The sequence below is a fragment of the Pinus tabuliformis genome, chromosome 9 (assembly GCF_031772625.1).
Source record: "Pinus tabuliformis cultivar Carrire ecotype Pingquan chromosome 9, CPIR1, whole genome shotgun sequence".
In the NCBI taxonomy this organism is placed as follows: Eukaryota; Viridiplantae; Streptophyta; class Pinopsida; order Pinales; family Pinaceae; genus Pinus; species Pinus tabuliformis.
In genome coordinates this window covers 1,136,802,078-1,136,823,222 of record NC_142307.1, presented here as the reverse complement: position 1 = coordinate 1,136,823,222, position 21,145 = coordinate 1,136,802,078, and the positions used below count along the sequence as shown (strand labels likewise).

General features: G+C 32.6%; 1 protein-coding gene across 1 annotated transcript; it reads right to left on the bottom strand.

Annotated features, from left to right (window-relative positions):
- Nucleotides 1-2,320: 2,320 nt before the first annotated feature.
- Nucleotides 2,321-4,870, bottom strand: LOC149152638 (UDP-glycosyltransferase 83A1-like). Its single transcript, XM_089440589.1, has 2 exons — nucleotides 4,239-4,870; nucleotides 2,321-3,474 (listed from the first exon to the last, which is right to left on the bottom strand). The coding sequence occupies exons 1-2, from the start codon at nucleotides 4,807-4,809 to the stop codon at nucleotides 2,501-2,503; spliced, it is 1,545 nt and encodes a 514-aa protein (XP_089296715.1). The 5' UTR covers nucleotides 4,810-4,870; the 3' UTR covers nucleotides 2,321-2,500.
- Between the last annotated feature and the right edge of the window lie 16,275 nt (nucleotides 4,871-21,145).

The following is a 21,145-nucleotide window of genomic DNA, read 5'->3' as shown; positions in this document are numbered from 1 at the left end:
CATCAACTACAAATCTCTCTACAACACTTGGGTGCAGGACTGCTTGATGAATGGCATATTCATTCAATTGCATTAATATATTCTTTTCTTTTGTATTGATGTTCATATGAATAGTGAACTGCATTTGTTAACTGAACAATGAATATGAAAAAAATTGTAAATTCGATTAATCGTATGCAACAATGGATGTTATTCATTTTCCTCCTCATTATTATTTAAGACGAATCCCTATTGACAAATAAAAAATAAACAAAAATGTGTATTTGAGGTTAGTGTGATGAGCATTGTGGCTAGTCAGATAATGGTGTTACACCAAGTTAATCATAATTGAGCATATTAAACCAGAGTTCTCTATAGTCAATGATAGTCAACCACGATCAACCATATTCAACCATGCACATCCATTCTAGATATGGTCAACAGGGTCAACATGGTCACCTATACCCAACCTTGGTGAATCATTATGAACAATGGACATAGTCAACTATAGATTACTATAATCGAACACAATCAACTCAACCATGGAAAACTAAAGTCAACATGGGCAATAATATTCAACTATAGTTAAACACAAACACCACTTTTCAACCATATTCACCCATGGTCACCTATTGTCAACCATATTTTCAACAAAATAAACTCTCGTCAACCATAACTTCGCTATAAGCAACTACTATCAACCTTGGTCAACTAGCAGAACCACAATATTAAAAATGGTTGATATACATCTATGGATGTCATTAATTTTTTCAAGGTGAAAAATAACATCAATTAGTGTATATCAACTACTTTTAATAATATAGTTGTGACCATCCTTATCTCAATTGCAAATTCCAAGGATATTCTAAAATTTGAGACACATGAATGAGATTAAACAATTGACTTCACTCCTATCTCTTAGATACTAAATATTCTTGAAATTTGCAATCAAATTAAGTTCAGCTTATAGTTATGCTACTTTATGTAAATAATATATATATTTTAAATGTTTGAAACACAAAGATATATAAAATGTAATTATGATGTTAAAAGTGGAATATATTATACTTCAGCCTAATTTGTTTTAAAATTTTATAGAGTAATAAATTAGTTGCGTGCGTCTTAATTTCACTAAAAAATGTAAATAAAAACTAATAATTAAGTGCATTTTTGCCACATTAAATCATGACATCAATATTGATTGAAAAGATAACATATTCCTTACAAATTATATTTTTACTAGATAGGAATTTCAGTAACTTCAATTTAAAAAATATATCAAATTTTAATTATCAGACTTTACTAAAAGTAACAAACAAGTACTAATTATTCTTTATAATTGTACAATTTTATTTTTAAAAATTCATTGTTTTTATATTAACGTAAATATATATTTTAGAATTAAATCAAATTATTAACAAGTTGAGTGGGCCTAATGGTTAAGAGGATGTGTTTCCCCTAAGAGGTCACAAGTATGTATGCCTTCGTGGTTTAATATAATTATATCAACTTTTTACAAATAAAATTATATATTTTAAAATTTCATTTTCTTGCTTTATATTCAAATAATTGAAAATATTTGTCCACGTCATTGATTTATAGTTAGTTTCTAGGGTTAACTCAATTGGTCGAGAATGGATAGCATAAGCTATGCATTTGGGGTAGAGTATGGAGCAAAGTATGTATGCTTTTGGGGTAGACAAACCACTTTAATATAAACTTTAAACCCTAAAAACCTTTAATATAATTATATCAATTTTTTACAAATAAAATTATATACTTTAATATTTCATTTTCTTGCTTTATATTCAAATATTTGAAATATTTATCCACGTCATTCATTTATAGTTACTCTCGAGGGGTAGCATAAGCTATGCTTTTGGGGTAGAGTATGGAGCAAAGTATGTATGCCTTTGGGGGTAGAGTATTATGCCTTTGGGGTAGACAAATCACTTTAACATAAACTTTAAACCCTAAAAAAAAACCTTTAATATAATTATATCAATTTTTTATAAATAAAATTATATATTTTAATATTTCATTTTTTTGCTTTATATTTAAATATTTGAAAATATTTATCCACTTTATTGATTTATAGTTACTCTTGAGGGTTAGTTCAATTGATTGAGAATGGGTAGCCTAAACACCTTGCTATAAGAAATCACTTGGTCAATTCTCCTTAAAAACTTAAAGCTCCAAAAAAAAACCAATGAATCTAACACTTCACCATCACTAAGAGTTTTTGATCTCACTGATCTCCAACGTTACGTTAAAAAACCACTATTTTATAATTTTGTCAAATTTTAGCTACTGGTTTTTATGTAAGATTAAGATGCCCAACTCACAGCTCACCATAAAAATACTTGGTAGATTCCGCAATGTCTGGCCAAAGACACTTATTCACGCAAACAAGTAAAATTATAAAGAGACCTCCAAACATTCTAAGAGAAGAAAAGTCAGGAAACCTCTGATGTGGGGAGTGGGACTCGGGAGGCACTTTAGGCCTAGGATCACGGCCCATTTATTTAACGTTGAATGGGACTGCACCAGAATACACCCGTCTGCGAGAAAAGGCATTGCAGAGCGCACAGAAATTGATGAAGGACGACCCTACTTCCTTGACTGCGCCCCTGGCCTGCGCCCCCAGTCTCACTGCCCGTTTTCTCATCTCCAGTCCCTCGTCTATCGACACAAATCTTTCTACGGCCTTCACAATTTCTATGGCTTCCACCATCTCAGCTCGGTTGGCAGTGAAGGATAAGCCCACTTTCCAAATTTCCACAATGTAGATTTTGTTTATAAACTGGTCACCAGTGCAGGGCCAGCAGATCATTGGAATGCCCATGGCGATGCTTTCCATGGTGGAATTCCATCCGCAGTGTGTAATAAAGCAGAGTATTGAAGGATGTGACAGCACAGAGAGTTGCGGAGCCCAAGATACAATGCACCCACGAACTCCAATGCGTTCAATGTATCCCGAGGGGAGAACGGGGCAGCCCGTGCTATTCAGTACATCGCAGCGAAGAACCCACAGAAAAGGCCTCTGTGTCGCCTCCAGACCCAGAGCAAGCTCCTCGAGTTGCCTCTCATTCATCACGGCCTGGCTGCCAAAGGAGACATAGATGACAGACTGGGCAGATTGCTTGTCTAGCCAATCCAAACATTCCAGTTCCTCGGCCCAGAAGCTAGCCGGCCTCATTAATTCTGTTTTATTGAAATCTGAATCATGTGTACTGAGGAAGCCAGGAGGAATCAAAGGCCCAATGGGACAGAGTCCGGCTTCTATGGGAAAAGCGTCGATGATGGGAGCTTCTAATTCATAAAATGAGTTGAAAAGAACCCATTTTATCTTCTTGATTCTCTCCATGTTACGGAGCCCCACCTGAAACAGATATTCTCGATCAGCTTCTGCTCCAAATAACCATGGAAGGTAATCAGAATTGATCGGTGGCAGGAATGGCAGATATTTGACAATTTTTTGTTCCTTTGGAATTCCTGCAACAAACAAACAACGATTAATGTAATGAAGTACAGAGTAGTTGGATTTTTATTTTAGGATTTTGAAGTTGTTTAAAATGCATTTTTTTAGTATATAAATAGATTTAGCAATCTGAATTTTTTTTGTTGGGTGATTTTGCAGATTTTGGACAAGTTACATCTTTGAAATTTAAGAATTCAAAAATTTGCTATCAAATTTCAGCCAAAATTAATTCCACTGGAAAATGGCAATAAGCAGCCTAGCTATTAGAAGTTTTTGACTTTTTTGCCATAGAAATACAATTTTTGGTAAGATCATGAACTTAAGTTGATTAAAATGCATTTTTAAGTGTATAAATAGATTGGGTGTTGTGAAAAATCTTTGGGGCACTTAAATTTCTGCATATTACATTACTATTAAGATTCTAAAATTACCAGCAAGATTTCAGCCAAATAGTTGCCAAAAAACCAGCAAAAACATCTGAAATTTAGACTACATTCATGAAGTACGGCTGAACATATCTTAGTTGCAGATACCTGGAATATCTAGGAATCCAAAGGACAGCTAGATCAATTGTCTAGCCTTACTGTTATCGATAAGATTTTTAGAATATCTTGAAATAAAATGGAAACTCTATCAAATCCAAGGTACAGCAAGACCATTGTTTGACTTGGCTACTTTCCCTAGGATTCGAAGATATCCTCGATACCTGCAACCAAGATAAATATGCCATAAATTACCTCATTCGATCTGCCAGACTGCTAACGAATTGTTGGCTTACCATTGGAAGGAAGGATCCCCGAGGAGACGAGAGTTGAAGTGCTGTAGCATATACCATACGTAGCAATGAGTGCGGGCCATAGAGCAGCGACCGTGACATCATCGCAGAGACCGAGAGCATCGAGCATGAAGCAGAGGGTCACATCTATTATCAAACCAGTGACCTTGTGCTCTTCTTTCTCGTTTATCACTCGAATAAGGTCCTTAATGGCCGACTCCATTGCTCTCATCAACTTGGGAATTTCAGTCCGACTCTCCTCTGGCGCCAGCCCATCGGGAATGGACACCAACCGGACGCTGGTCTCATTTTCTTGAATTCCCTGAGACTTCGCCTTCGTCATGGCCTGCAGTATGCGGCGGTGGTTGTGCTCTGTGTTGACGAAGGTGACGAAGAATCCATGCTCTGCCAGCTTCTTGGCCAAGTCCATCATGGGGTTAATATGGCCCTGTGTAGGGAAAGGAACCACCACAACGTGAGCCTTCCTGCACATACCCGCCATCATCATCCCTTGAAGAAAAACTATGGCGGGCTGCTGGTCACAAAATTTCATTGGATCTGCTAATAACTCCATAACTTTCTAATACTGAGACCCAGTTGATATTTATTGATCCCTGGAAGCACGCATTCTAAAAAAAAGAATCAACTGACGACGAAAACGGGGCACTTTCCTTTTTGTGATATTCGATGTTTCAACTTTTGATCCAGTCGCTTCAAATCCAAAATCGATGGATGACGCTGTGACAGTCACAAAACATCAGTACGATTATTCGACCAAGAAGTGTCATATTGCTGTCTTCCAATACCTTTCAATATCAGCAGACGTGTGCTAAAAATATCACTTGTGGTCTCACAGCAGCCCTGGCAGAGATATTCGTATCCAAGTTATACTTCTATAAAGATGAGGTATTTTTTATTTAGATTGTAGATTTTGAGAATATTAAGAGAAATGACGATCAAATAATAGTTTATAAGATCTTGGGAATATTAAGAGAAGTGAAAGTCAGGTCAAACAATAAGTTATGGGGCATCTTTATTTAGATTGCAGATTTTGAGAATATTAAGGAAGTGACTAAAGCGAGGTCAAATAATAGATTATAGGGCATCTTCATTTAAATTGCAGATTTTGGGAAGATTAGGTAAAGTGAAAAAAGCTAAGTCAAACAATTGATTTACCTTCTATTTGAAAATCTATAATTTTATAAAAACCTACAATCCCAATTAAGTTCAACAACTTACCATGCTTACTAAACCTGTAATCTCAATGAAACTCTGGTCATGCTTTATTAAACCTGATATAATCTCATATCAATCTCTAAAGTCTGATGTTAGATGACTTTGAGGGTTGTACATCATCTAGAATCTGCTCTGATTTCGACTAGTGATGTTGGATATTCTTTCCCAATTGTTGGTGGTATGGCCAACAATAAATTGCAGATTTTGGGAATATTAGGGAAGTGAAGAAATTCAAGTTAAACAATTGACTTTGCTTCTATTTCAAAATCTACAATTTTATAAAAACCTACAATCCTAATTAAGTTCAACAACTTATCATGCTTACTAACCCTGTAATCTCAATGAATCTCTTGTCATGCTTACTTAACCTGATATAATCTCATATCAATCTCTAAAGTCTGATGTTGGGTATCTGACTTTGTGGGCTGTGCATCATTTAGAATCTGCTCTGATTTCAACCAATGATGGGTGGATATTCTTTCCCAATTCTTTACTATTATTGCCAACAATGATCCTTTGTTCCAAAAATATAGAAAAATAGTACCTGGTTGTCCTTGGTTATAACACATCTTCATTTAGATTGCAGATTTTGAGAATATCAAGAAAGTGAAAAAAGCTAAATCAAACAATTGATTTTGCTTCTATTTAAAAATCTACAATACCAATTAAATTCAACCACTTATCATACTCACTAAACTTGTAATCTCAATAAATCTTTTATCCTACTTACTAAACATGATATAATCTCATATCAATTTCTCAAGTCTCATATTGGATATTTGACATTGAGGACTGTACATCATCTAGAATCTACTGGTATGGCCAACAATGATTATCTATTCCCAAAATATGGAAAAATGGTCCCTGGTTGGCCCTACATGCTTTCAACTCTGAAAATATCTTCGACTCGGCCCCCCAATTTGCTGTCACAAAAAGCCAAAAAGTACGATTACACAACCATCCCTCCCCCAATAGGCGTGGGAGTTTAACCGTTCAAAATTTGAATTAACTCATACCAACGTAAGAAATCTAAGTGGACAATTGGTCTAAAATGAAGTGGTCCATATATGTATTGATGACGTCACAAAGGCGTGGTGTAGGTTGCTTTTTAGTTGAATTTCTCTGGTGTCAAAGATTATTTAATTTTGAAATCTATATGATCATAAACAAGGATGTCAATGCATCCTGGCTTTTAAATATATATATTATAAAAGATATAACTAAATTAAATAACGATGAGATAGTATTAGCTAAATCATAATCCCAAGAGGTTCATTATTAGTTTGCACATTATGGGGCAAAGTACGCAGATGATGTTAAACGAATGAGGAGGGTGATTTCGTTAAACGGAGAGTTGATTTTTAAAAACGTTAAATGGAAGATTTTTATAGTGTTGGTCTATGAATCTCTATAATTTTACTTTATAAAACCTCAAAAAAAACGCTTTCGGCTTAATTAAATATTAAACTTAAATTGTGGTTTTCTACGATTATATTAAACATAATTACTTTTAAAATTAAATTGTGTTTTTCTACTATTATATTAAACATAATTATTTTTAAATTTAAATGGGATTTTTCCATAATTATATTAAACATAATTACTATTATAATTACTTTTAAAATTAAATTGTGTTTTTCTACGATTATATTAAACATAATTATTTTTAAATTTAAATGGCATTTTTCCATAATTATATTAAACATAATTACTTTTGGTTTCTAATAGAATATAAATTTAGGAATAGTATTAGTATTCTAATGATTTTTCTAGAAGATTTTCCATGATCTTTGTAAAGGATTCTCTAAATTTTTTGAGTCTATTTAATCATGTATCATGAAGCAATTCAATGCATTCAAGTTAGAGAGTCACATCTCCATTATGTTTTATTGTGATTTAATGTGTGGTATTCTTGTGTGTTATTTTGTGTGTTTAAGTTTCCTCCTTTGTCCATTAAAGCAGTATCAAAGCTAGTGGTATTTGCCCTACAACAAAAGCGAGCCGTCCTGATTGAGGGAAGCATTGTTGGCCATAAGCCCTTGCTACCGCAGTTGCCTGATCAAGTGGAGTGTAGTCAATCCACATATTTGGGTTTTTTCCATTATTTGGTATATATTCAAAACCATTTAAAGGTAAGGTTCAAAACTTGTTTGGTTGAAAAGATATTCAAGTTATGAATTTCACCATTATGATGTCCATGTTCACATGAAATGCATTTCGTTTGGAAGATTTTTGTTCGAAGAGAAGCTTTTTCTGAAAGTCAAAGCCTTTTTCATTTTCACTTATGAGTGGTTTATTAAAAATTAGATATTGTTGTCCTTGTTGAGGGAAGCATTGTTGACCACAAGCCCTTGCTACCACAGTTGCCCAATCGATTGGAGTGTAGTCAAGCTATAGATTTGGTTTTTTCCATTCTTTGGTATATATCCAAAACCCTTTAAAGGTAAGGTTCAAAATTTGTTTGGTTTAAAAGATATTCAAGTTATGAATTTCACCATTATGTTGTCCATGTTCGCATGAAATGTAGTTTGTTTGGAAGGTTTTTGTTGGGAGAGAAACTTTTTTCTTAGGGTCAAAACCTTTTTCATTTTCACTTATGAGTGGTTTATTAAAAATTAGATATTTCCTCATTGCATTGGATGGAATTTTTTTGAAGATATTTTTTAAAGGTGTTTGTGTACAAAAATAAAATAAAAAAGTTGATAAAAGAAAAGGGGGGAAAGTAAAAATAAGAAGTTAAAGAGTTATAAAGAGATAAAATAGGGGTCTTGATCTCATTTTATCTTTATCAACGAAAGGTTTATTTCCCATAAAGGTTTTTATTGAAAAAATGGTTTATTTCATTTAAGAAAAGCTTTCTTAGAAAAGGAACATATATGGCTTTAAGCTAGAGCCTTTCCTAGCTACGATTCTAGTTTTAATAGGGAAAAACTATGAAGTCTAGGCCATTAAGATGTAGACCTTGGTACATTCCCAAGATGTCTAGAATATCGTAGTCATGGATATACATATCCAATTAATGAAACAACAAAACAATATTTGAAGAATGCACAAAAGGATCAACTCAAAGACTATGGAAAGAATGATGCAAATGCACTTTTTTCCATAAAAAATGGCATGGATAAGACTATATTTCCCAAGACCTCAGCAACAAAGTTCTCCAAGATAAAGGGTGACATCTTAGAGATTAATTATCAAGGAATTAGGAAGGTGAAGACAATAAAGTTGCATACATTGAGGATGAATTTTAAGAATTTGAAGATGGAAGAGTCAGAGTTTGTAGATCAATACATGACCCAAGCCATAAACATTGTCAATCAGATAGAGGTGAATGATGAAGAGCTTTCAGATCAATAAGTGTTTGAGAAGATTCTTACAACCTCGCATAAGAAGTTTGATGCAGTGGTTATAACCATTAAAGAAACTAAAGACTTGTCACATCTATGAGTGGATGAATTGTTGGGATCCTTGCTATCCCATGAATCTCGAATAAATAGGAATGATGAAGGCTTTGAAAAATGCATTGAAGTCACAAGTTTTTATCTCAAGAGGTAGAGGAGGGTTAACATCAAGAGATAGATGCAAAAGAAACATAAACAACAATCATAGAGATGGCTCAAAACAAGAAAGGAGATTATATCAAAATCGTCATAGTTCAAGGGGGGAACAACAAAAGTTTGCAATCAAATAAAAGGTATGACAAATCAAAATCAAGTGCTTTTATTGTAATAAGTTAGGCAATTTTGCACATGAATGTAAAAAGAAGAAGGTTGATCTTAGTAGAAAAGATGCAAACTATTCTTATGAGAAGTGTGAAGAATATTTATATATTATGTGTAATGTTGTTGAAGAGTCATATAACGATATTTGGCTTACAGACAATGGATATAGAAATCATATGACATAAAATATAAGTATATCTGCATAGATAGATTATTCAGTAAAAACTAAAGTCAATTTCGGGTTAGATAATATTCTAAAAGTTATGGGAAAAGGAATGGTTAACATCCTCACCAAACAGGGTCAGAAAAGGTACATACTAGATGTGTACTATGCTCTAGATTTGAAACATAATCTTCTTAGTATGGCCAATTTAGTAAAAAAAGGTATAATGTAATTTTTAAAGGAGATTATCGTTTCATATATGATAAACATCCTTGTAAAATGTTGATTGTTGTAAAGATGACAAAGAATAAGATGTGTTCTCTTGCCATGAAGTATGATAGACATGATGACTCATTTTCTCAAAAAGCGACTTACTTGGATGATTTTTGGTTATGGCATTTCAGGTTTGGTCATCTAAATTTTGGTGGCCTTGGTTAACAATATCCTTATAACTTTATTTTCTTATCCACATCCCAAGCCCACGATCCATGAGACATACCACTTATTGAACACCATTTTTTAGCTCTAGATATTATTTGTAACAGAAGGCAATATAACAGTTGTTACCTTTATATATACATGCTAAATATAATGCTTTGACATCATCGTGGAGGTATGTTTGCATTGTTTGAGAGATTGAGTGAATAATCTCAATAAGAATAATAATCTCAATGATGTTGATCAATAATTTATGTTTGCATAGATTAAAAGAAAGTCAAAATCATAAACATTATAATTTATTTAGCAAAAATATTTATCCATAGAACCATATTAGATAAGTGTGTGCATAAAGACTCTTAAAAAAAACTCTCTTTTATACTCTTTAATATTTTGATAAAGTTATTTCCATTTAATAAAGTTAGTTGTGAAATTTTTTCATTTTAATAAAATACACAACTAACCTCCTAAATGTAATTGGAATTTCATAAATCATTAATTATCATACTTGAAAATGTTTTAAGATATAATTGACATATGAATTCCAGAAATAATCCATCTAAATTATGTAGATATATGAAACACATCCCTTTTTATATGAGTATTTTTTTAGATATACGGAACAAATCCCTTTTTATATGATTATATAATTTTGATATGATGTTAAAAAAAATATATTATAATTTTTAATGTTTTGAATTTTTTAAAGAAAATAAATTTTATACATTTCTAAAAAATAAAATAAAATAATTTCTTAATATATATAAAATTTATAAATTGGATTTTCTATATTTAAGTTTATGTGGGCTTTGTATTGATGTTGAATGGGTGCATTGTTAAGACATTTCGTGCCATAGGTCACTAGTTCAAATCCCTCGTAAATGCTTACCTACCAAAAAAACTTCTCTATATTTAATTTTTTTTATATTTAAATTAATAATAAAAAGGTAATTTTCTATTATTTAAAACTCAAGCATTCACAATTTTACATGGAAAACTACATTTTAAATTATAAAATATATTTGTTATTAATTGTAATTAAAATAATAATATATTTTTTATTTATCTAATATATTTTAAATTAAAATATAATTATTTTATAAAATTATTTTAATAATTTTTCAAATTTTCTAAATAAAAAATTTAAATAAATGTAAATATATTCAAATTAAAAATTAAAACTATTTTTTCAAATTTAATTATTATTATATTGAAGTGTTTAATCCCAAAGGAAGTGTGGGAGGAAAGAGTACGCATTTTTTGTTCTTCTGGAAAAGTGGAAACAGAAAATCATTTCATTTTAGAATGTGAGGCCTTTAAAGATAGCAAGGGAAGTTATACAGATATGTTGGCAGCTAGCTCTTCGGATAATCTATTTAGCGAGGGGTTTGTCCAGAAGCTTGAGCATTTATTTTGAAGCTTCACATAAAAAGGGCCAAATACATCAATCAGATGAAGAAGCAATCTGTCCCACAGACTATCTTTAACCTTGTAGACATTAAATAAATTATTTTTTCCTTTTCTCCTTTCTATATATACCTCTAAATAATATTTTTGAAATATAAAGAAAAATTTTGTTATAAAAAAAAACTAATAACATACTCTCTAAATAATATTTTTGAGATATAAAAAAGAATTTTGTTATAAAAAGAAACTAATGAATATATATATCTTTGATATTTACTTACCCTCCAAATAATATTTTTGAGATATAAGGAAACTTTGGTTATAAAAAGAAACTAATAAACATCCACCACACGAATAAATTATGAATAATTTTTTATTTTTTTTAATAAAAAAAATGATTGATAAAATTAATTTTTTTATTAATAATTTTTTTATACATCAATCTTAATCATTACTTTTATTTTTATTTTTATATATATAACCAACCCTTTGGTAAGACAAAGATCCTAATACAAAAATAAAGTTTCAAAATTTTGACGGACATGCATTGGTATAAGTAATCCTCGTTTTAAAAGGAGATCACTATCATTATGTTTTATGTTTTAATATTGAGTTGAATTTCAAAAATTATTTGATTAAAAAGAAAGGTTTCTACATTATGTTTTTAATGTTTTTTTTCTTAAATCTTTTAGATGGGTGGCCGATGGTGGACAAAGGTGTGAGAGGAGGTGGGTGGTATCTTGATGTTACCTTACGCAACAAAATGAAAGAGGTATGGATACTAGTTTCTATCATATATGATATTCCCTGATATGGTAATATGGGAGTTTCTTAATAATGTGTTATAGGAGTTTCTTAATAATGTGTTAGTTATAATAAATTTGTATATAAAATAATTAATAAGGTAATATAGGTAGCACTCCCAGTAGTTTAGTTTAATAAAATATTTTAATATTATGATGTGTTGTATGTACTCCAAACAATAATAAAATTGTAAAATGAGTTATATGAATATTTGCTTAACCTTTTTTATTAATTTTTTAATATGATTAAATTTTTTTAGTAGATAAAGTTTATATATACAATTGACATTGAAGAGAATGATAACAAGTTGATAATTATTTATTTAATATTGAATGATGGCAAATTTTTTTATATAATGCTCATATTGTAGATATAATTTTTTTGGATTAATCACATCGTTAGGATTCGGTCGGTGTTTCGAACTAACTAATGTGGTTCATCCTTAGGATGAACCACATTAGTTAGTTGACATTGAAGAGAATGATAACAAGTTAATAATTATTTATTTAATATTGAATGATGACATTTTTTTTATATAATGCTCATATTGTAGATATAAGTCTTTCGGATTAATCGCATTGTTAGGATTTGGTCGACGTTTTTGGTTCCAAAAGTCGACCAAATCCTAATGATGCGATTAATCCAAAAGACTTATATCTACATTATAGATCACAAAAGTCTTAGATCTAACAATGTTCATATTATAGTACACATGTCATGTCATTAGAGTATATATTGATATTATGAGAGTTGTACAAATTGTACACAAGTTATTTTTACATATTTTTTTCAAATTTATATTTTCAATTTTTTTTTTTTGTAAATTAAAAAATAAAAGCCATAAAAATTGTCTATTCAATAATTTACACCAATGAGAAAATGGAATTTTTGAATTTAATTACAAACCATTTGTGTTTATGATACATAGTAATTAATATATAATGTTATTTATCAAATTATTTCTATTTATTATACATAGTAGTTAGTGATAGTACATAGTAATTAAATGAAATTTTTGAATTTAATTACAAACCATTTGTGTTTATGATACATAGTAATTAATATATAATGTTATTTATCAAATTATTTCTATTTATTATACATAGTAGTTAGTGATAGTACATAGTAATTAATAATAGAGTACACAAAAGTCAATTCTTGCCATCATTACACAATAAGAGGGGAGACATTTTCAGCAATAATATTTGAGATAAATAGAAATAAATTTTATGTAAAAATAATAAATTTAATTTGATAATGTTAAACTTTGGATAGATTTTAAATTTTATGTCATGTTGCAGTGTAATAAAATTTGGTAAGTTTGGGTGGAAGGTTTTCAATTTTGTTCATACATGAGATATGATGAAAAGGTGTGGTTTGATTAGTCTATGGTTTCTCTTATTTTTGGTTATTTCTATCCCTCCATGTCCTCTCGAGGTTATTTTTGTATAATTTACTTTCCTAGTTTATTGGCTACATCACTCAATGATTTTGTCACTTCCTTTTTATCTGTAGGGGAAGGACCAGGCCATCCTGGCCTGACGTCCCTCGCTCTTGCCTCCTATTACAAATTCCCAATCCTCGCTTTCATGCCCTCAACTTTGTTAATTCTGGAGAAGGTTGGAGTGTTATCAGTAGTAACTTCTCATTCACATGCTCACAAGCATTGGATGGTGTCCTATTTGTCTACTTCAAGATGGGTTCAATCTTAGGTATCTAAGCTCTTTTACTGGATTGAAATTAAAATATTTAGTTTAGCACCACATTTGCAATATTTTGTTTTAGCTACAATTTATTATAAGTATTAATGTTTTTAGAGTGTTTTGGTGGAGAAAGGTGCCTTATATTTATGTTCCCAACTACAACCTAGTTCTATACTCTACCTACCAAGTCTCTTCAAGGGTGGTTGGTGGTTTTCAAATGAGGGGGTTATAATTCTCATTGGAGGCTATAATGTTCCAAATTATAAATTTGTTGGATATTACTTCAAAAATTTGCATCGTCAAATCGACTAACAATTTATGCAGATCAAATCATAAAATCAATGGAAAAAACTAGAAAATATATCCTACAGTTGAAGAAGAAACAACATAAACATACAAAGAAATATCAACCTTATTTTTTTAATATAAAAAGAGTACATATAATGATGGAAATTGTTGAGAGGGTGGCCTCCCAAAAATATCAGTTGCAAACTATATCAGGCCTCCAAAATAGTTCAACTGATGAGCACAATCCATGAATTCTAAATGAATTCACCAAGGGGAGAGTTGCGTACTTGCCCACTCTCATTGAATCACCCAAGGGTTTCCATCTTGGGGCTACTGTTGAAGTTGGGAACTCCCAGTTATTCAAACCTCTTCACAAGAAAGAAACTCAACTCTAACATATCTTCGAAAGGTCTCTTCCTCCTTTTTTATAGATCCAATGGATCCCTCTATAAGCCTTATTTAACTAGTTAGGTGTTGCGGAGTAAAAGAATAAAGTGAATGTGTGAGCCTGACAAGAAGGAAGTTTTGTCTCGTGAGGAGGAACTATTCACCTAAAACATGAAGGTATTATTATTTTGATCACTTAGTATGTTTTCCCTCCTTTAATTTTAATTAAAATACATTTTTAATTAAAGAAAATGGTAAATCAGCCACCATCCCTCCTCAAACCACTGAATGTCACGTCCCACCATCTCATCCTATATATCTTCTCATTTCGATTCCAACGAGCTATTACACTAAGGTGTTTTGTCAAGTATTCCTCCTAGAATGGCACCTTAAACATAATTAATTGAGTTAGGCTTAATGACAACCCCGTTTTTGAAAGTTGTCAGAATGCAATGGAACAAAAGGCAAGTTATGAAAATGATGGAATATGACAAGTGAATTCAATCAACTCCCATAAAAACCCCATAAAACCCCATATAGCCCCTCGAGAAGCCCTTGGGCCCACTGACAGAGTAAATCTACTCCTGTGACCTAGCTACGTCCAACCCTGGAATTCCATCTTGACCATGCCATAAGGGAAACCTAAAAAAGGAACATCATAGGGGAACTCTTCTCTTTTGAATTAGTTGGTGTTTCCTTGTATTGGCTCAATGATTATGTAAGGGAGGCTTGAATGATATTTCTAGTATCTCTGACAGTGAGTTGGTATTTTCTCTTTTGTTTTAGATTTGGTACCTTTATACTTCTCACTCTCAGGAAGGAGGGTGTCTTTTGCAATGGGTCTATGCTCTTTCATGTCAAACCCTATTCTCTCTCCTCTACAATTTATCTATAATGGATTCTTTATGTGTGTTAGTGTCCTTTTTATTGACTATATTGATCTATCTGATATCTTCTCTCATTCAAGCTCTCATTTTTGTTTCCCTACTTTGTCACTTTGTCCCTTTCCCCCTTCCCTGATGCTTATATATAAAGCTTTCTTGCCTTGGGGAGAAAGAGGCAAAGGTGCCAAATATGGATCAATAGCCTAGGCCATTGCACAATTTTCATCAAGATTATATCAGATGCAAACTCCTCCAGAAGTGTAGGAGGAAATTAGAGAGGCTAAAGAGAAAATCATCAATGACCAAGAGTGTCACTCCAATTCTGAGATATTTGCAACTGTTGTTGATTAGGAACTCAGCATGAGACACACAAGAGGACATCAAAATGAATATTTTCATATCATAAATCTCTACTATCATATAAAATCTCTATTGGGAAATGTCCTCCTCAAGAGGAATGATCCTAAAGATGAAATCTTGGTACAACTAGACAAAATTCAACTTGAGCACCGAGAGATGGAAAATAGCATGGATTGCATCCAGGCTTTCCTTTCACAAGGGAAAGGACCAACACCTTTGAACAACCAAGAAAATCTTGTTCCTATTGAGGTTTCCATCTCCTCCCACTCATCTAAATGTTGGTTTTCTTCCTTTATGGGTTTTCTAGTAAGTCTCAACACTTACTAGATGTTATTTATGAAAATATTGTGTTTTTTCTTCTGGATTTTGCATAACTTAGGCTAGTTTTTTAGTACTCTTTAGATAGATATGCTTAGATTAGACTCTAGTAGGATAATTTTTTATAAACTTAGGAGTTGTGATGTTTATATTTTTCTACTATGGGAAAAGACATTCCTATTTTTTTGGTGGTCTGGTTTGCCTTTTGGTAAACCACAATAAATAGGAGTTTAGTCATGATGTTGATTTGGGTACCGTTTAATGAAAGAATCTAACTTAAAACAAAAAATTCTTTTTTTGTTTAATTGTTGTTTAAGTTTATATTTTTTTAACTATGGAAAATTGGTAATTTGTTTAAGTGATTTTAGTTAGATTCAGATCAAACCAATTAGTTACTATAATTAATAACATATCCAAATCAAATATATAAATCATGTATAATTTAGCAAAGGTTGTGGTGTTAATAGACACACCTTCAAGGGGAGCCCTACTTTGAGGGCATCTCTTTTTAATTTGATCACAATGGTCCAAATGTCTCATCAAGGATTTGAAACTAGGTAGGCATAGTTTAAGATGTACCTTCCAACCATTCAAATATTACCCTTTGGCATTTAAGTTCACATCATTATACATTACTTATTTTTGAGTTACCCCATATTACTTTATCTTTTAAGCTAAACCTTTCATTTTTGTTTGTTTCCTTAGGTAGGACTAATGTAAAACCTACCTCCTAACCATTCAAACTATTACCCTTTAACATTTAAGTTCACATCACTATACATACAAAGCCCTACCTCCCAAACATTCAAACTATTACTCTTTAACATTTAAGCTCACGTCATTATACATTACTTATTTTTGAGTTACTCCAAATTACTTTATCTTTTAAGTTGAACCTTTCATTAATGTTTGCTTCATTTTAATGGTATATTTTTAACAATTGAACTCAAGGTTTTTTATTTACATATATAAGTTAGCTAATGTTTAATGATGTTGAGGTTATCCAAACTCTTCTTTAAAGTTTTGTTTTTCTTCAAGTGAAAATTACAAGTCACTTCTATACCTTCATAATATTACATAAAAATGAAAATGAAACATAAAAAAATGAAATATTGAATAAGAAAATCTTAAAAGCAATTAAATTTGCACAACATAATAATAACTATTACAAAAATAATTTATATGTTTTATTTTAACATAGTGGGAAAACTTATTATAACTTAGTTTTCAAATTAGCACTGGGGACAATCATCACAATGGTTTCTATATGCAAATGTAGGATGAATCATCACCATTATTAAAAAAAACCATGCCACGTGGAATTAACTATTGGTGGTCTGAAAAGGGTAAGATTTTGCTCTTGCCTAATACTTATGAATTTTGAACCATTAACCTATTTCCTTACATCTTAAGAAAACAAACTCTTAACCAAACAAAAACAATTTTAAAATATTATACACAATTTTCAAACTATACATAAAATTTACTAATAAAAATTCGAAACTTAAAATCACACCAATTCACTAAATAAATAATCTTATAACCTACATGAATTTTTAAATATATTAATCTAACAACTATTCATCAAATCCTTTGTAATAAGGGAGGATAAATCACAATCTAACCGTCACTCAATCCATAACCAAGGAAAAATAAATCACTTCATTTCATGTATGTTCATATCCTCTGTTTAAATTGGTGAAAAAAAATGATGATAATCCTTATGATTTTTGGGATTATGTGGAGAATGGTTTGCAAAAGTATTAATGCACATCAATGCACCTATATTAAAATGAGATATGGACATTTGTGGATAAAAGTGCACTTAAAATTAGTGTGATAATTTTCGATTATGATCTAAATTTGAATAACATGGATTAGGTCACAGTGCATGAATATCATGATTAGTTTCCAGTGCATGAATAACATGATTAGGTCACTGATATGAATTTAAACAGGAACACAACAAATTACAGAAATAACCATAACTACAGATATGCAACGGAAATAATACTTCATTTCATTAATGTAAAATACTAAAATATGCTTACAAACAAAAATGGAAATAGACTAGCTAGGGTGATGGTAGCTTATCTCTGAGAAGAGATGTGGCGACTACATGCCTCTGAACTGTGTTATAATGAGGCTCGAAGGCCTATTTATTGTTGAGAAACAATGGAAAACCCTAAACAATAAAAAATCTAACCCTAGAATATGAAACGCTAAACTATGGGCCCCATTTGGGTAAATTGGTACATCAACTTCTCGGGGTCGTAACTTTGGCATACGATCTCTGTTTGATGCGCACAATATCTCGTTAGAAATATCTATCCGAGGAATATAACTTTGGGAAGAACAACATTGGTCCATAGACCCATGTTGCTCACAAATTTCCCAAACAAATGTTGTTTAGGGCCTCAAAACGACTTCGGAAGTTCAGGACCCGAAAAAATGCTAAAAATAGTAAATTGTGCTATAATTAAGGAAACTGAAAAGCTGAAAGAGACAGTTGTGGGGATCCAAGTGGGATAGGTGGGTGGCCACCAACATCCACCTTGATCATTCCTGCCCGGTTAGGAAGCCATGGTCCCCATTGCGTTGGGTTCCTCCCTGAGATGAGGAAGCTTTTGTTGAGCTGGGTCCTTGATGAGTTGTTCTGCAATCTTTGATGTGTCCAGTAATGGTGGGAAACATGGTCCAGGGTGTTCCACATTGAACACTCGATGCAAGCGAAGGAATGGAGGAATGATGTGCTCCAAATCATTGTTTCCCACAGCCTTGGTAATGTTGTAAGGACCATGTCGGAGTGGTCTGAGCTTCTAATGGGCTCTTGTAAGGTGTTCTTTCTGCAGATGTAACCAAACTTTGTCACCCTTCTGAAACTTGTGTGGTACCCCTCTGGGTGAGGAGAAGTTGTTCCCGTGTTCTTCCATGACCATATCCCTCTGCTATTGCTGTTGCATGGAGGAACCCTTCACGGGGGTCATGGATGTGGCGATGATCTTCCACTTACTTTGGGAGCGAACCAGACAGAAAATGAATTTCCTAGTCTGGGAGATGGGCTTGTTTCCTTTCTTAGTAGTGATCAAATATGTGGTGGTAGGTGGGGCTACCTCTGGTATCCTCTATAATGAATTACCCAAAGAAATAATGACAGCGTGAGGCCTTGACTCATACACAACATGTCGCCTCCACAAGTATGGCTGGCCTAATAGTACATCACAAACATCTAGAGGTGCAACATCACACAATACCTCATCTGTGAAGGGCTTGATGTTGTAGGGAAGGCGACACTGTTGGCAAACTTGGAGATATTGTCCTTGGTGAAGCCACCTGATGCTATATGGTTGCAGGTGTGGTATGGTCAGTAGGCCCAACCACTTCATGACCTCTGCTGAAATGAGGTTCTTTTGGCTCCCACTATCAACAATGGATTACAGTGGTGAATCCTTCACCCACATCTGTGAGTGGAAAATATGCTCCCCCTCCTCTAGATCTTCAGGCTCATTCTTTTTTTCCTTGGTGGTGGCAACAATGGCGATGGGCTCCGCATCAATGGTTTGTTTCCCTTTGTCATTCCCTTTGTTGGGTTCTGACTCAGGGTCGGAACATGCATATGATTTGAAGCCTTCAACTCGGCCACCAGCAACTGCTTGGTCTGACACTCACTTGTGTTGTGAGTGGGGCTCTTATGGAACTCACACCACTTTCCTGTGTCCTTCTTCGACTTTGTGGTGTTGTTCTTTTCTTGCGGCTTCGACGGGTTGTCTTGGGTCACCCCACCTTGGCTTTGTCCTTTGGTCTTCGAATTTGTAGATCCAAAGTCTCGCTTCTTCTGTTTAAACTTTTGCTTGATTTTGATAGTGTATCGATATGCCGTGTCAAGCAAGGAGATGTTCAGGAACTCCATCTCTTCCTGGATGTACCTGTGTAGGTAGCCGTGGTATTTGAGTACCAAAAGTAGTTCATAATCCTTGATACCCAACTATGTGTGAAAGGTATGAAAAATGTTTATGAACTCTGACACATCTTGGTCTCTTCCCTCCTGCAGCATGGTCCATTTGATGTATTTGTCCTCATAGGTATTGAAATGTAATACTGCTCCTTGACGGCATCTCGGAATGAATTCCAAGTGTGTGCGGCAGAAAATAATGAGCCCGTACTTTCATCCTTCTGCTCGCAGTAGGTTCCCCACCAATCCTTGACGTGGGGGGTGTCGAGTCGTAAAAAGGGACTTTTTCGCCTCTATTTACCTCACATTAACTTATCAATCTAGGAACGATTTGTTATCTCAAAGAGTGTACTCAGTTTGAGGCGGTCATTTGTCAGAGTAATGGTAGTAGTATAGTGCTTAAGAAAATACAAGAGTAAACGGATGCTTAAAATAAGATCTACTTACAGCAAAGCACTTTAAGACTTAAATCATGCATTCAAAAGACTAAGTAAATTATCAGTCAAGGGTATAGTAACAATAACTCAACCCTCTGTAAACTGATGTAAATGAAGACAATCAAGGAACAAATCATCAACCTAGGAACTAGACAATGAATGTCAATGCTCACTACAGTTTCATATTGTTCAACGCAATGGTAATGCAAATAACAGGAAATGGAACAACAACTATAATTGAAACAACAACTAGGAAATGGAACAACAACTAGTCTTGATAAACAGCGAAACCTTACTCTAAGGAAATAAAGGCAACAATCATATCCTACAGAAATCAGAGAGAAATCCTTATTCTAAGGATAAATTGGACATCAAATGGAAATAGAATGGCAACCAATTAACAATGAAATATAGAACAACACTTAGAGCCAATTGTGAATGTACAGTAAACCGAAATAAATAATACACACAACACACCTTAATATTGAGAGAAACAGTAATCTGACTCTGATACCATATATATTAATCTCAGTTATAAAGGATAACGATCACAATTCGTAATGGAATAACAATGCCAATTGAACAACAATCCTAATTAAGTATAAACCATAGATGAATACAATAATACCAACATAAGAATGTTACAGCTCGGTTACTCTGTAATTGAACAACAATAACATTCTGTAAAGAACAGTAATGTTACATCAATGATTTAAAGGAACAACAATGTGTTATAAAGTCAGAATGAACAATACAACATTCCTGTTACAGAGAATGATATTGTAAATATAACAGAGTTGTGATATAAAAT